Source organism: Belonocnema kinseyi, chromosome 10, assembly GCF_010883055.1.
Source record: "Belonocnema kinseyi isolate 2016_QV_RU_SX_M_011 chromosome 10, B_treatae_v1, whole genome shotgun sequence".
NCBI lineage: Eukaryota > Metazoa > Arthropoda > Insecta > Hymenoptera > Cynipidae > Belonocnema > Belonocnema kinseyi.
In genome coordinates this window covers 41,347,022-41,361,440 of record NC_046666.1, presented here as the reverse complement: position 1 = coordinate 41,361,440, position 14,419 = coordinate 41,347,022, and the positions used below count along the sequence as shown (strand labels likewise).

Sequence of the window (14,419 nt, the reverse complement as noted above, 5' to 3'; positions counted from 1 at the left end):
CTCCAGCAAAAACGATACCTTCAGATTTACAATAATTAGGTCGAATTTCATACAAATCCCTTAAACAAATCATGAAGGTATGATGATTTTCATACATCTGTCTGGACTTGGATCCTTATAAATAACGATGATGTCAAGCATGATCAAAGAGAAATTCATAATTGTTTATCATAATTGATTATCATAATTGATTGCTCGAAAACTAAATTCCAAAATCAAATTATCATCACACTGAACCTGAAGGTATGATTTGATCTGCAACAGAATAATCGAAGAATGTGACATTCATTTGTTTTTTTATATTGATGCAGATTTTCGTATCAATGGAATTCTATTATTTCTTATATTATTTTATTTTAACTTTTACTCGGGGGAACCCGCTTTTACATCATAGCCACAAAGTAAGTTAAGTTATTATTATGTTATTCTTATTATTTACATTTTTCTTATTTCGGAACTTATACATTAATTGTTTAAATATTAATCATTTTTTTCAACTAGAATTGTCTTCATTTTTCCTATGAAAAGAAGCAAGTTATATAAATTGTTTAAAAAATTGTAAACTGTTTTTCAGAATAAATATCACCCTTAACATTTCTTACCTGTCAAAATAGTGTATGCAAATAAAATTTGTTAAACAAAATACCAAATTTTACGATAATGTTAATAGTCACTATTAAATTTTTTATGAAGGACTTATCTTTTTTAGTTGACAATTCAACTGATCGGTTAAAAGTTGAATTATTTTGTTAAAAACATACTTATTTGGTTGAAGGTTCTTTATTATAGTTCAAAATTCATCTATTTGGATGAGGATTGAACTATTGTTTCGAAAATTCGTTTTTTATTGATAAAGTTATTTCAGATTTAAAATTAAAATTTTTTCCGATTGAAGTATCGACTTTTATATTTTCTGTTAAAAATTAAACTTCTTTATTCAAAACTTATTTTTTTAGTTAAAGATTTATCATTTTAGTTCGAAATACATCTTTTTGGTACTATAAGCGTTATGAGAATGCTTTCGTTAAAGCCGTAAGAGCTTTAACAAAAGAGAATTCACAATCACCATGTTACAGTTGTCGATGGATTTAACTTTAATTTTGAAAGAATTATGCACAAATATGGGAGAAGTTAAAATACCGAATTAAATGTTCTCTATACGGTTTTGATTTTTTAAAATTAAAGTTTTGAAAGAAACTTCATTGTTTAAATTCTTATTTTACACCTTTCAATTTTCATTCTGACATTCAAACTTGAAAATTTAAATTACATTTTAAAGTATTAATATTTTATTTTCCTTTATTTTTCAATCAAAGAGTTTGAAATATTTTGAATTTTATTGAATTAAAAACTTTTATTTTACTTAATCGCAGAAAATTGTTAAAATATTCAAAACCTGGAAAATTGTAATTATCGAAAATAAAGTATGTAAAAAAAAGAAAAGCAAACCAGTAATCAAGCGTTAACTTCAAATCGAATCGTCTTTTTATTAGGTTAGAAAATAATGTTTCAAGAATGAATGTATAAATTTTTAACAGTTTTTATGTCTTTCACCATGATTTTATGTTGCCTCTTTTTTCGATAGATCTTCATTCGCAGGAACTCGCACTTGGTTTGCAGAATGCTAGACTTTGGAAACTGATCAAAACTACTTAGTTGAAAAATAATATAATTTTCGAAATAAACAAAATATTTTAAAAAGAAAAATGGAATTAGCTCGTGAACCTTGTCCATGGAGAGTAGTTGACGATTGCGGAGGAGCTTTCGCAATGGGAGCTATAGCTGGAACCCTTTTTCAAGTAATTTTTTAATAAAAAAATTATTACCGCTATTTTAATTATCCACACATTCATTTTTAGTCACTTTCTTATTTCAAATCACTTTTTAGTGGTTGTTTAAATAAAAGTCACTATTGTACATTTTTTTGTATTCAAATATTACCTTATTCATTTTTATTTCAACAAGTTAATCAATTGCTTAATCACTATTGAATTCAGGTCTGTAATTGTTTAGAAATTTTCTTGATTTCTTTTGAAATATTTTAGGATGCTTAAAAATAATCCAAGATATTTTTTATACATTTCAATAACTTCAGGTGATTCCAAAGGATTACAAAAATTGTCGGAAATTTTATAACTTCCAGGGAATTTTCAAAAAATTGAAACATTTAAAAATGATTTCAAGGTATTTCAAGGGATTTCGAAATATTAGATTTGAATTTATTTGACTAAAATTATTTTATAGAATAAAAAAAATCCCTTTTTTTTCAAAGAATTAAAATTCCTCAAAGAAATTCTTAGATATTTTAATACTTTATTATATTTTAGTGGATTTATAAAGTTTTATTCACAAGAATAGAGGTATTTCCTAGGATTTCATCAATCTTCAAAATTTTCTAGCTATTTCTAAAAATTATAAAGAATTTTAAAGATTTTAGGATATTTTAAAAGATTCTCAGTAATTTTAATTTTATTTCAATAACTTGAAGCAGTTCCAAAGGATTCAAAAGATTTTAGTGTATTTTTGGAAATTGCAAGGCATTTTGAAGAGCTTTAAAATATTCTAAAGGTTTTCAAATGATTTTAACTATTTTATGGCATTTTTAAAAATTCCATAGAATTTCGAGGACCTTTAAAAAATGTCACAGGATTTAAAATTATTTTGAAGTTTTTGCAATATGCTATGGTATTTTAACAGATACCGAATAATTTTTTATGGGCTTCAATCATTTGAAGTGATAGCAAAGGATTTAAAAGATTTTAGGGTATGTTTGAAAATTTCTATGGAATTTGCAAGAATTTTCAAAAGTTGTAAGAGATTTCAAAATATTTCAAAACGTTTCTATGTTTTAGGGCATTTTAAAGGGTCGACGGAATTTTCAAGAAATTAAAAAACTTTCAAGAAATTTTCAAAAATTTTAAGGATTTTAAGGGATTTAAACAAATATCCATAGCGTTTTAAAAATTTCCTAAAATTTCGGGATGTAAAAGAAATGTTTAGATTTGAGGATATTTTAAAGGATTCCAAGAATTTTCTATTCACTTTAACAATTTGAATTTCAAAAGATTTCAAAGGTTTTGAAATATTTCAGGATATTTTTTTTGTATTTCAAGGAATATTCAAGAGTTTTAAAAAGCTTCAAGTGATTTCAAAAGATTTTAAAGGTTTGAAAATATTTGAGAAAATTCAAAAAGATTTCATACAATTTTCAATGGATTTCAATAACTCGAATGTATTTCAAAGAATTTTAAAGATTTTTGTGTATTTTTTTCAACTCCAAGAAATTTGCAATTTATCTCAATAATATAAAGTGATTCAACAGGATTTCAAAGATTTTAGGGTATTTATGAAAATTTCAAGGAATGTTGAAAAATTAAAAAAGTGTCCAGGGATTTCAAAAGATTTAAAAGTATTTAAAATATCATAGGGTACTTTTAAAAATTCCAGGAAATTTTTAAGACATTTAAAAAATGTCAAATTAAAAAAATATATTCGTGAGTTTTTAAAAGTAATTTCTATAGATTAAATTTTTTTTCAGATTTTAGGATATTTTAAAAGATTCCAAGGAATTTTCCATTTATTGCAATAATTTGAAGGAATTTAAAAGATCGTTAAAGTTTTGGAATATTTCAGGGCATTTTAAAAATTCCAAGAAATTTTCAATTGATTTCAGTAAATAATTGGGATTTAAAATCTTTTGAAATATTTAAGGGTATTATAAAAGATTCTAAAGGATTTTCAAGATCTTTAAAAAGTTTTAAGGGGTTTCAAAAGATTTCTAAGGATTTAAAATATTGGAAGAAGTTTAAAAATATTCCGCGGAATTTTTAATTAATTTTATTAAAAAAAATTGTATTTTAAGAAATTGGTAGAAAGTTTCAAGAGCTTTAAAATGTTTTTAGGAGATTTCGAAAAAATTAAAAATACTTTGGGTATCTAAAATAATTTCAAGGAATTTTCAAGAGCTTTAAATTCCAAGGAATGTTCAAAAGGTAAAAAAATAATTGCAAGGGATTTAAAAAGATTTAAAAGTATTTCTAAAATCTTAGGGTATTTTGAATCGATTCCACAGAATTCGAGAGATTTTATTTTTATTTTAAAAATTGCAAGGAATTTTTAAGAGTTTTCAAAGGTATCCAGTGATTTAAAAAAATTTCAAAGTATTTAAAATAATTGAGATAATTTGAAAAGATTACAAGGAATTTTTAGTTGGTTTGAATTATTTCACGGGGACTTTAAAAGATTGGGAATATTTTGAGGGAATTTCAGTGATTCCAAGACAGTTACTAAAAAAAAATTATTTTTCTATATCGGAAGAAGTGGACCGAATTGTGCAGGACTCTTAAGGTTGTAAGACCCTTAAAAATATTAAAATGGATTTTAAAAGATTTTAAAGTAATATACGATTTTATGTAATATAATGGGATATTTTCGGATATTTTCAAACATTTGAAGATATTTTTAAAGGTTTCAAAGGATTTGAAAAACTTTATGATCTTCTTGAAAATTCAAAGGATTTTTCAAAAGTTCTAAAAAATGTCAAGGGTAAACATTAATTATCTAAAATATAATGTGATGGTTTAAAAGGGACGAAAATAATGTTACATAATATGCGAACCCTCCAAAAAATCATTGAATTTTGAAAAAAAATGTGGTACCCTGATATTTTAAGAAATATTTTGAAAGAAAATAGAAACGATTGTGGCTTAGAATTACGTATTCATTTGATCCTTAGAGTGTAATCGGTTTTCGAAACTCTCCTTCTGGAATGAAAAGAAGATTAGTTGGGGGCCTCACAGCTGTCAAGAAGAGGGTACCTCAAGTTGCTGGTAATTTTGCCGTTTGGGGTGGCCTCTTTTCTGCAATTGAGTGCACACTCATATATTGTCGATCAAAAGAGGATCCATGGAATTCAATAATGAGTGGTGCCCTTACAGGCGGAGTCTTAGCTGCAAGAACAGGTATCAATTTTTTACTATTTTTGATACCCCTCTCACCCTCAAAAATTAAAACATTAGAATTCACAGCTCAAAATATTCGCAGAATAGGGAATTAGGGTGAATTTTCACGAAAATAGGGGAATCATAAGGAACTAAATTCATCAAAATAAAATGAATGCAGTTAACATATTGAATTCAGCATGAAACGCTTTTAATTCCTAAGAATTGAAGTCTAAATATATTTCATTACGAAATGCGAATTTTCAACAGAGAAAAATTAATTTTTGCCCAAATAGTTGCATTAAAAATCAACTAGTGAAGCCTTTGAGAAAAAAGATGAATTTTCAAACAAAATAATTAAATTTTTCACCAAAAAAGACGAGTTTAATAAAATAGTTAAATTTTCAACCTCTAAAGATGCATTTTCAACTGAATTCTCCAATTTTTAAATAATAGAGTCAAATTCAACCAAAAACAGTTGACTTTTTAACCGTATGAATCAATTTTTCAATGAAAAGTACGAATTCTTCAGAAGAAATTTAATTTTTAAGAAAAATTTTCATTTTCAACCACGAAAGATTAATTTTTTACGATAAAAGATGGATTTTTAATCTAAAGGGACGAATTTTGAATAAAACAGATGAATTTTCGACCAAAAAAGATAATTTAAACTAAATCATATAATTTTCAATAAAATTTTAAAACGTTTAATAAAACAGTTTAATATTTAACCAACGAAGGTGAAGTTACAACAAACAAATATCAATTTTCTACCCAAAAGACGAATATTCAACTAAGTAGTCAAGTTTTCAGGCTAAAAAGTCAAATATTTTATAAAACAGTTGACTTCAAATCGAAAAAGATGAAGTTCCAACGAAAAAGTTAAATTTTGAAGAAGAAAGATGTATTTTCTACTAAATAGTTGACTGTTCAACTAAAAAAGATAAGTTCTCAACGAAAAATGGAAATTAAATTTTCTCTTTAACATGTTATTTTTCAACAAAAAAGACGAATTGTTAACTAGTTAAATTCAAACAAAAGAGAAGAATTTTTAAGAAAAAAGTTAATTTCTCAAACAAAAGATGATTTTTCAGCAAACATGATTAATTTTTCTGCCCAAAAAGACAATTTTTTTTACAAAATACATGAATTTTCTACAAACCGTTGAATTTTTAGCACACAAAGTATAAATTTACAGGAAAAATAGAAATACTTAAATCTGAAGATAAAAATTAATTGTAAACCAAATCAAAAACGAATTTTCAACAAAATAATTCAATATACAAGCGCATAGTTGAATTTTACCCAAGAATATTAATTCTCTACCGAAAAATTTGATTTTTCATAAAAAAAGATCAAATTTTAACGAATTTGTTGAATTCTTATGACAAAAAGACCAATATTCTAAAGAAAAGTGGAATTTTCAACCAGAAAATATGATTTTTCTAACATAATGGTATAGTTTTCCATCAAATAGCTTAATTTTAAAATAAATATTTAAATTTCCCACGACATAGTTGAATTACTAACCAGAAAAATGCGGTTTTATAAAAAAGTTCATTTTTAACCAAATGGTGCAACTTTCGACCAAAATGTTGAATCTTGAAGTCAAAAAGGCGAATTCACTGCAAGACATTCAAATTTTTAGAAAAAATAGTAAATTTTTACATTTTAGTTCAACTTTTAACAAAGTGGTTGAGTTTTCGAGCAAAATGTACCTGCAGTTCCGAACGTTCAAACAAACGAAAAGTTCTCACCCATTTCTATTTTACCCATAAATATTTTTCTAATTGCAATTTAAAATATGCACTATAATTTTGTTCTAATAATAAATTTGTTCCAATAAAAATGAACAAAAATTGGGGCACTTTTTCTGGTTTACGAAGTCATCAGTAAAAAATTTCGTTTATCTGAACGTTTAGAACTTCTGGTACATTCAACCAAAGATACATATTTATTGCAAAATTTAATAGTTGATATTTCAATAAAATAAATTTTTTTTCTAAATTTGAATTGTGCGGACAAATATGATTCTTCAAGAAAATAAATTTATAAGTTAATGAAATTTTAAATACGGTAGATCTATTTTTAACCAGATAGTAAAATTATTAATTAAAAAAGATTAATTTTCAACTAAAAATCAATCTAACTTTTTATTAACAATTAATAACAAAAATGAATAGATTTTTCAATTAAATAGATGGATCTAACACTTTGAACAACACCAATCACACAATCACAAGTTAGTGAGTAATCCCACAAACACAAAGTTGCCTGATGCTTTGAACACCACCTATGACAAGTTATTGAGTAATCCTGCAACGTTAACTGACGCTTTGAACAACATCAATCGCACAATCGTATATAAGTGAGTAATCCCACAAACACAATGTTATTTGACGTCTTGAACCACGTCAATCGCACAATTCTAAGTTAGTGAGTAATCCCACAAACACAATGGCACCTGATTCTTTGAACAACATCTATCACAACTTAGTGAGTAATCCCACAAGCACAATGTTTACAGAAACTTGGAAATACATTAATTCCATAATTGTAAGTTACTGAGTAATCCCACAAACACAATGTTACCTGAAATTTCGAACAACAGTAATTACACAATCCTAATTTAGTGAGTGATCCAACAAACACAATGTTCACAGATACTTTGAACATCACCAATCAAACAAATGTCAATTAATGAGTAGTCCCAGGCACAATGTTACCTGATATTTTGAACAATACCAATCGCAAGTTAGTGAGTAATCTCACAAACACAATTTTCATTGACACTTTCAGACAAACCAATCGCTCACTTGTAAGTTAGTGAGTTGTCCCACAAACACAATGTTATTTGACGTTTTGAACCACGCCAATCGCACAATTCTAAATTAGTGAGTAATCCCACAAACACAATGTTACCTGATTCTTTGAACAACATCTATTACAACTTAGTGAGTAATCCCACAAGCACAATGTTGACAGAAACTTGGAAATACATTAATTCAATAATTGTAAGTTACTGAGTAATCCCACAAACACAATGTTACCTGACATTTTGAACAGCGGTAATTACACAATCCTAATTTAGTGAGTGATCCAACAAACACAATGTTCACAGACACTTTGAACATTACCAATCAAACAAATGTAAATTAATGAGTAGTCCCAGGCACAATGTTACCTGATATTTTGAACAATACCAATCGCAAGTTAGTGAGTAATCTCACAAACACAATTTTAATTGACTTTTTCAGACAAACCAATCGTAGAATTGTAATTTAGTAGGTCACCCCACAAACACAATTTTACTTGACGTTTTGAACCACGTTAATCGCACAATTTTAAGTTAGTGAGTAATCCTATACAGACGCAATGTACACTGAAACTTTAAAATACACTAGTCGCACAATTGCATGTTAATGAATAATCCCACAAATACAGCGTTCACAGATATTTTGAACAACACCAATCACAAGTTAGTGAGTAATCCCACAAACACAATGTTCTCTGACACTTTGAACAATACCAGATATGTACTTAATAAATTAAAGAATAAATATAAAATATTAGGTATACATAAAATATTTGTTATGCAACTTATAAAATTAAAAATGCGTGCATCGACCTCCTCTCTCTTTGGTTGTTGTTTCGCTTCACTGCTGAAGGTCAGGTGAGTGCGTGGATGTTAGCAAGTAATACCATTAATGCAATTTTCACTGATACTTTGAACATTGTCTTTGCGGGATTACTCCCTACATTAAAATTTTGTGATTAGTGTTCTTAAAATTGTCAGTGAACATTGTGTTTATTGAATTATTCATTAACTTGAAATTGTGTGATTGGCGTTGTTCAAAGTGTCAGTGAACATTGTGTTTGTGGGATTATTCATCAACTTACGATTGTATGATTGCTGTCGTTTAAAGTGCCAGGTAACATTGTGCTTGTAAGATTACTCACTAACTTACAATTTTGAGATTGGTGTTTTTCAAAGTGTCAGTGAACATTGTGCTCATCGGAATACTTACGAACTTGCATCCCCACACTTACCTGATCTTCTGCAGAGAAGGAAAACAACACATAAAGAGAGACGTGGTCGTTGCATTCAATTTTAATTTTATAAGTTGCATAACAAATATTGTGTAACAAATATTAAATTTTTATTCTTTAAGTTATTGAGTACATATCTGGCAGTGAGAAGGGCCCCATATCCATAGCTGTAACGTTTGCAAAATTCGTTTTACTAAAACTCACTTTAACCAATTATATATACTTATGAACCCTAATGCCAATACAAAAAGTCTTCATAGCAAAATTAAAATAACTTATTCAATTTATGGTAGGAAGGATTCTGAGAATTAGTTATTGGAAATGTCCTTTTGAAATAGGAATTCCATCGATGTTGGGAAGTGCTACTGTAGGTGGAGTTCTTCTAGCCTTGATAGAAGGATTTGGCATAATGGTCACACGTATCCAAGCTGAGAATTTTGCCCAACACAATTCAATGTATGACAACAGTATTCAAAACTTGACCGGAAGCCAGCCTGAAAAAAGAATAGCCTTTTTTGGTTCAAGCCCAATCCCAGAAGGACCTTCCGGAAGACAGACAAATGCCCCAGAGGAAGTCAAAAGAATAGGCAAGGCTTGGTAAAATTCTCTCTCGTGATTTAAAAGAAGTTTTTGATGATAAATATATTTTGTGAAAGTGCCAGTGGTTTTATTAAAGTTACTATGCAAGTCTCGCCCAAGGTTTTATTCTTTTAATTATAATTTCAACTTTATTTGTGTGATTACTGAATTTTATCAGTTTATAACTTTAATGTTTTGAATTTTCAAAGTTTGATTCGTCTTTTGATTGATTATTAATTCAGATGATAGTAAACATAAACATTTTTAATTTGAACACTTTAAATTCAGAAATAAAAAAGATTTTCAAAATAACCATTAAAAATTTTTTTTTTCAAATTTCGGATTTTTAAGATTAAAAAAAACTTCGTTTATATTTTCAAAGGTTTCAAAAGAATCGAAAACAATTTCCTTACATTGTAAAAAATAATGTTAAAGATTTTAAAGAAAAATAGTTCAATTTTGCAAGATTCCAAATTTCAGAAAATATTCAAGTAAGCTTAAGAGATATTTGAAAGTTTCGAAAAGATTTAAATAAAAGCTTGAAAGGATTTTAAAAAATTTTAAACAAAATGTAGATTTTTGACGTTTTTGAAAATAGAAGCTTCTTAAGAATTTTGAAAGATTTCACGAGAATCATAAGTTTTTGTTTTAAGCCTTTAAACCTTTAAGCAAAATTTTTTAATTTTTTAAGATTGCAAAATTTTAGAAAAAAATTAAGTAGGTTAAGAGTTATTACGAAGTATAAAAAAGATACCAAAATAATTTTAAACGTGTAGAAGTTTCAAAAAACTTAATACAAAATGTAAATTTTTGAAAATTTCAAATAAAAAATTCGAAGATTTTTAAGAATTTTTTAAAGGTTTAAAAAAAAAGAATGTTGTTGTTATGAATGGAATCCAAATCAATGAAATAAAATTTAGTGGTATTTGAGGGAAATCAACGGAAATTAAAATTAATTAAGTGGGGTTCAAGAAAACTGAATGAAATCGATTAATTATATAAGGAATTTAATTGCAAGAAAATGAATTCCACTGAATTCAATCGAATTCATAGAGTTTAAGGAAATTCAAGGGAATATTACGATATTTGATGCAAAGAGATTTTGATAATTGAAATGCAATCATTTATATAAATAATAATTTGGTTAAATAGAAGTTCGATGTATTTAAAGGAATTCAATGAAAATAAATGGCATCGAGGGAATTTAGCAGAATTCATAAAAATTTAATAGAAATGAATGGAATTAGTCAAAATAAAAAAAAATTAATTACTATCACAGAGAATTTAGCAGAATTTAAAGATACATAAGAGAATATAAGAACATTCGGATAAATGAAATTGTGATCAATGGAATGCATCTTTATTAAGTAGAATTAAGTGATATTCAATGGAATTTAATGAATACCAACGGAATTAAGGAAATTGATATATAAAGTGATTAATCAAAGTTTTAAGAAATTAATAAAAATTCTACAGAAATTATTTTTAAGAGAATTAATTCAAATTAAAAGTAATCAATCAAAATTCAAAGGAACATAGTGGTCTTCAGTCGAATTGAACCAGTCTGTAAATAAACAGTGGTATACTTTCGGGAATCCAACGGAAATCAAAGGAACTTAAGGCAATTTAGCAAAATTCAAAATGAAAAAATGGCAAATAAATTAAGAAAGATTCACCGGTATTTAAGGAATTTAAACGGGAATCAATAGAACATTAAAGTAAATAATCAAAACTTAATGAAACCTAATGGAATTCAATTGAAATGAACTGAGCAGAAACTTTCAAACATCCATTATTCTTTAAAATTGTGATTTTGAACACAAATCCCATAATGCAAAAAAACATAAAAAGAGAGGAAACAAAAACACAAGTTCGCAAAATCCCTACAAATCTAAGATTTGAAAGGCACTACAAAGTGGTAATTACTCTTTTAACAGTAGCTTGAACTTCAACAGTATATAATTGAATTCAAAAAAATTTAGCAGATATTAATAGAATTCAAGAGAATATAACGGGATTTAATGTTATTTCATGTAGCAAACCTATGATCAATGGAATGCAAATAAATTGAATAGAATTCTGTGGTATTTAAGGTAATTCAATGAAAACCAACTGAAATAAAGGGAATTAAATGAGGTCAAACGAAATTTAATATCAGTAAAATGAATTTAATATCATTTGAAAGAATTTAATGACATCAACAGGAATTTAATGGGATCCAAGAAAACATAATAAAATTAAAAGAAGTTTAGCAGAATTTAAGGAAATTCAAAAATAAAAATTGTGATCATTGCGATGCAATTCAAGTAAATAAAATTCAATCGTATTTACGAGAATTTAACTATAATCAACGTAATTCAAGGAAATAAAAATTTCAAGGTATTAATCAAAGTTTTAAGAAATTATTCCAAATTGAAGGAAAATGAATGAGATTCTAGGGAATTGATCCAAATTAAAAGGAATTTATTAGAATTAAAAGGAAGTCAATGGGATTTAACTGAAGTAAATTGAATTTAACGGAATTAATTATGCTTTGAAAGTATTAATCCTCATTCCAGGGAACTTAATGGGATTTGAGGGAACATAATAGAATTGAAGGAAATTTAGCAGAATTTGAAGAAATTTAATTGAAATCAATTAAACTGAATAAAATTGAGCGGAATTCAAATAATTTAATAAAATAAAAGGTAATTCAGCGAAATGGAATTCACGGGAATTATATTAAATGTAATGGAATTAATTAGAGTTTAAAAGAATTCATTCAAATTCAAGGAAAATAAATGGAATATATATGGAGTATATATAAAAGATTCTAATGATATTCGTTGCTATAAAATTATCAATAATGGCATGCAAATCAATTGCCTAGAATTGGGTGCTATTTAAGGGAATATAATAAAAATCGAAAAATTTTAGGAACTTGAGCAGAATACAAAGGAATCTCATCCAATTAAAATAGATTCATAGTGTTTTAATCGAATTAATAGTGGCATTTAAGAAAATAAAAAGGAATTGAATAAGATCAAAATAAAGTAAATGGAATTTAAGAGGATTATTCGAATTTAAAACGACTTAATCGTTATTAATTTGAGCTAAATGGGATTTAAGGTAACCTAATAGAATTTGAGGAAATTTAATAGATCAGCTAGACTGAATGGAATTAAGCAGAATTTAAAGAATATAATAGTAATAAACGGAATTAAATTAAATAGAATTCAATTGAACTAATTAAAATTGAAAAAAATTAATATAAGTTTTAAGAGGATCTAAATCAATTCAATAAAATTTAGTGGTATCAAGATTTAAAGCAATTATTTAGAATTGATAAGGAATTTAGCAGAAGTTAAAAGAACTTAAGGCAGTAGAATAGTATTCGACGCATCAAATTGTGATCATTGAAATTTCAATAAATCAAATACAATAAGGTGGTCTTTAAAGGAATTCAACGTGAATGTACTGAATTCAATTTAATACAAATTTAAAGGAATTAATCAAAATTTAAGAAAAATAAGTGTGATTAAAGGAAATCAGTCAATAGGATAAGGAATTACATTGGATTCAATCGAATTAAATGAATTTAAGGTAATTCGAGCAACTATAACCATATTCGATGCAGTGAAATTATGATAATTGAAATGCAACTTAATTAAATAGATTTCAGCGGTATTTAAAGGACTTGTACCAAACTTAATAGAATTAAGGGAAATCAGCAGAATTCATAATAATTTAATAGAAATAAATGGAATGAGTCAATGTTCAAAGAAACTTATTAGAATTGCAGAGAATTTAGCAAAATTTAATAGAAATTAAGAGAATATAATGGTATTTGATGCTAAGAAATTGTGATTAATTGAATGTAAATGAATTAAGTAGGATTAATGGACATTGAAGGGAATTCATCGAATATCAACGGAATTAAGGAAATAAATATTTAAACTGATTAATTAAAGTTTTAAGATATTATTCAAAATTTAACTGAAATTAATGGAATTCAAAGGAATTATAAAAAAAATAAAATGAATTTAATGGTAATAAAAGGAATTCAATGGGATTTAATTAGGTTAATAGATTCTAAGAGAATTAATCCAAATTGAAAATAATCAATTAAAATTCAAAGGAACTTAAGGCAATTCAGCCTAATTTAAAATAATAAATTGGTAAATAAATTACGTAGAATTAACTGGTATTTAAGGAAATTAAACAGTAATCAATAAAACATTAAAGGAAATAATTTAAATTCAAGGGAACCTAATGGAATTCAATTTAAATTCAATTGAAATGAACTGAGCAGAACCTTACAAATATCTCTCATTCTTTGAAATTGTCATTTTGAACACAAATCCCATAATGCGAAAAAAATACAAAAAGCGGGAAATAAAAACACAAATTCGCAGAATCCCTACAAATCTAAAATACTTTTTAATCCTAAAACTTTAATTATAGCACCCACGCTACATTCTTTTTTTGAATACAAAGGAAGACAAGAATAGATGATGACTGGACAATCAGGATTCTTTATTGCAAGGTCCTGCAAGGTGGTAATGACTGTTTTGACAGCGGCTCGCTGTCGCAGCGGTCGTGGTTGACAGTCCAGAAAAGAGACGTCAAACTCCCATTGTGTCGCTAACAGATTGGAATCAATATTTACACTCCAACCAGTGTAAGCTGTGGATTAGCAGAAGCTTAACGCTTAACCGATGCCAACCAACCCTTTCCAAGTGAGTTAGTGGTCGCTCTGGGTCTTTAAACAGACACTGGCTGACAAGAGGGAGTGAGATCGAAAATTTGTCGTCTCTGAGTTCTAAGGACCATTAAGCGATTCTGGATTCACTGCTGGCTTTACTTATATC

The 14,419-nt window shown here is 26.9% G+C and overlaps 1 protein-coding gene across 1 annotated transcript; it reads left to right on the top strand.

Annotated features, from left to right (window-relative positions):
- The first annotated feature begins 1,504 nt into the window (after nucleotides 1–1,504).
- LOC117181846 (mitochondrial import inner membrane translocase subunit Tim17-A-like) lies at nucleotides 1,505–9,659 on the top strand. The gene is made up of 3 exons (XM_033374841.1): nucleotides 1,505–1,799; nucleotides 4,736–4,961; nucleotides 9,329–9,659. The coding sequence occupies exons 1-3, from the start codon at nucleotides 1,707–1,709 to the stop codon at nucleotides 9,589–9,591; spliced, it is 582 nt and encodes a 193-aa protein (XP_033230732.1). The 5' UTR covers nucleotides 1,505–1,706; the 3' UTR covers nucleotides 9,592–9,659.
- Nucleotides 9,660–14,419: the final 4,760 nt, after the last annotated feature.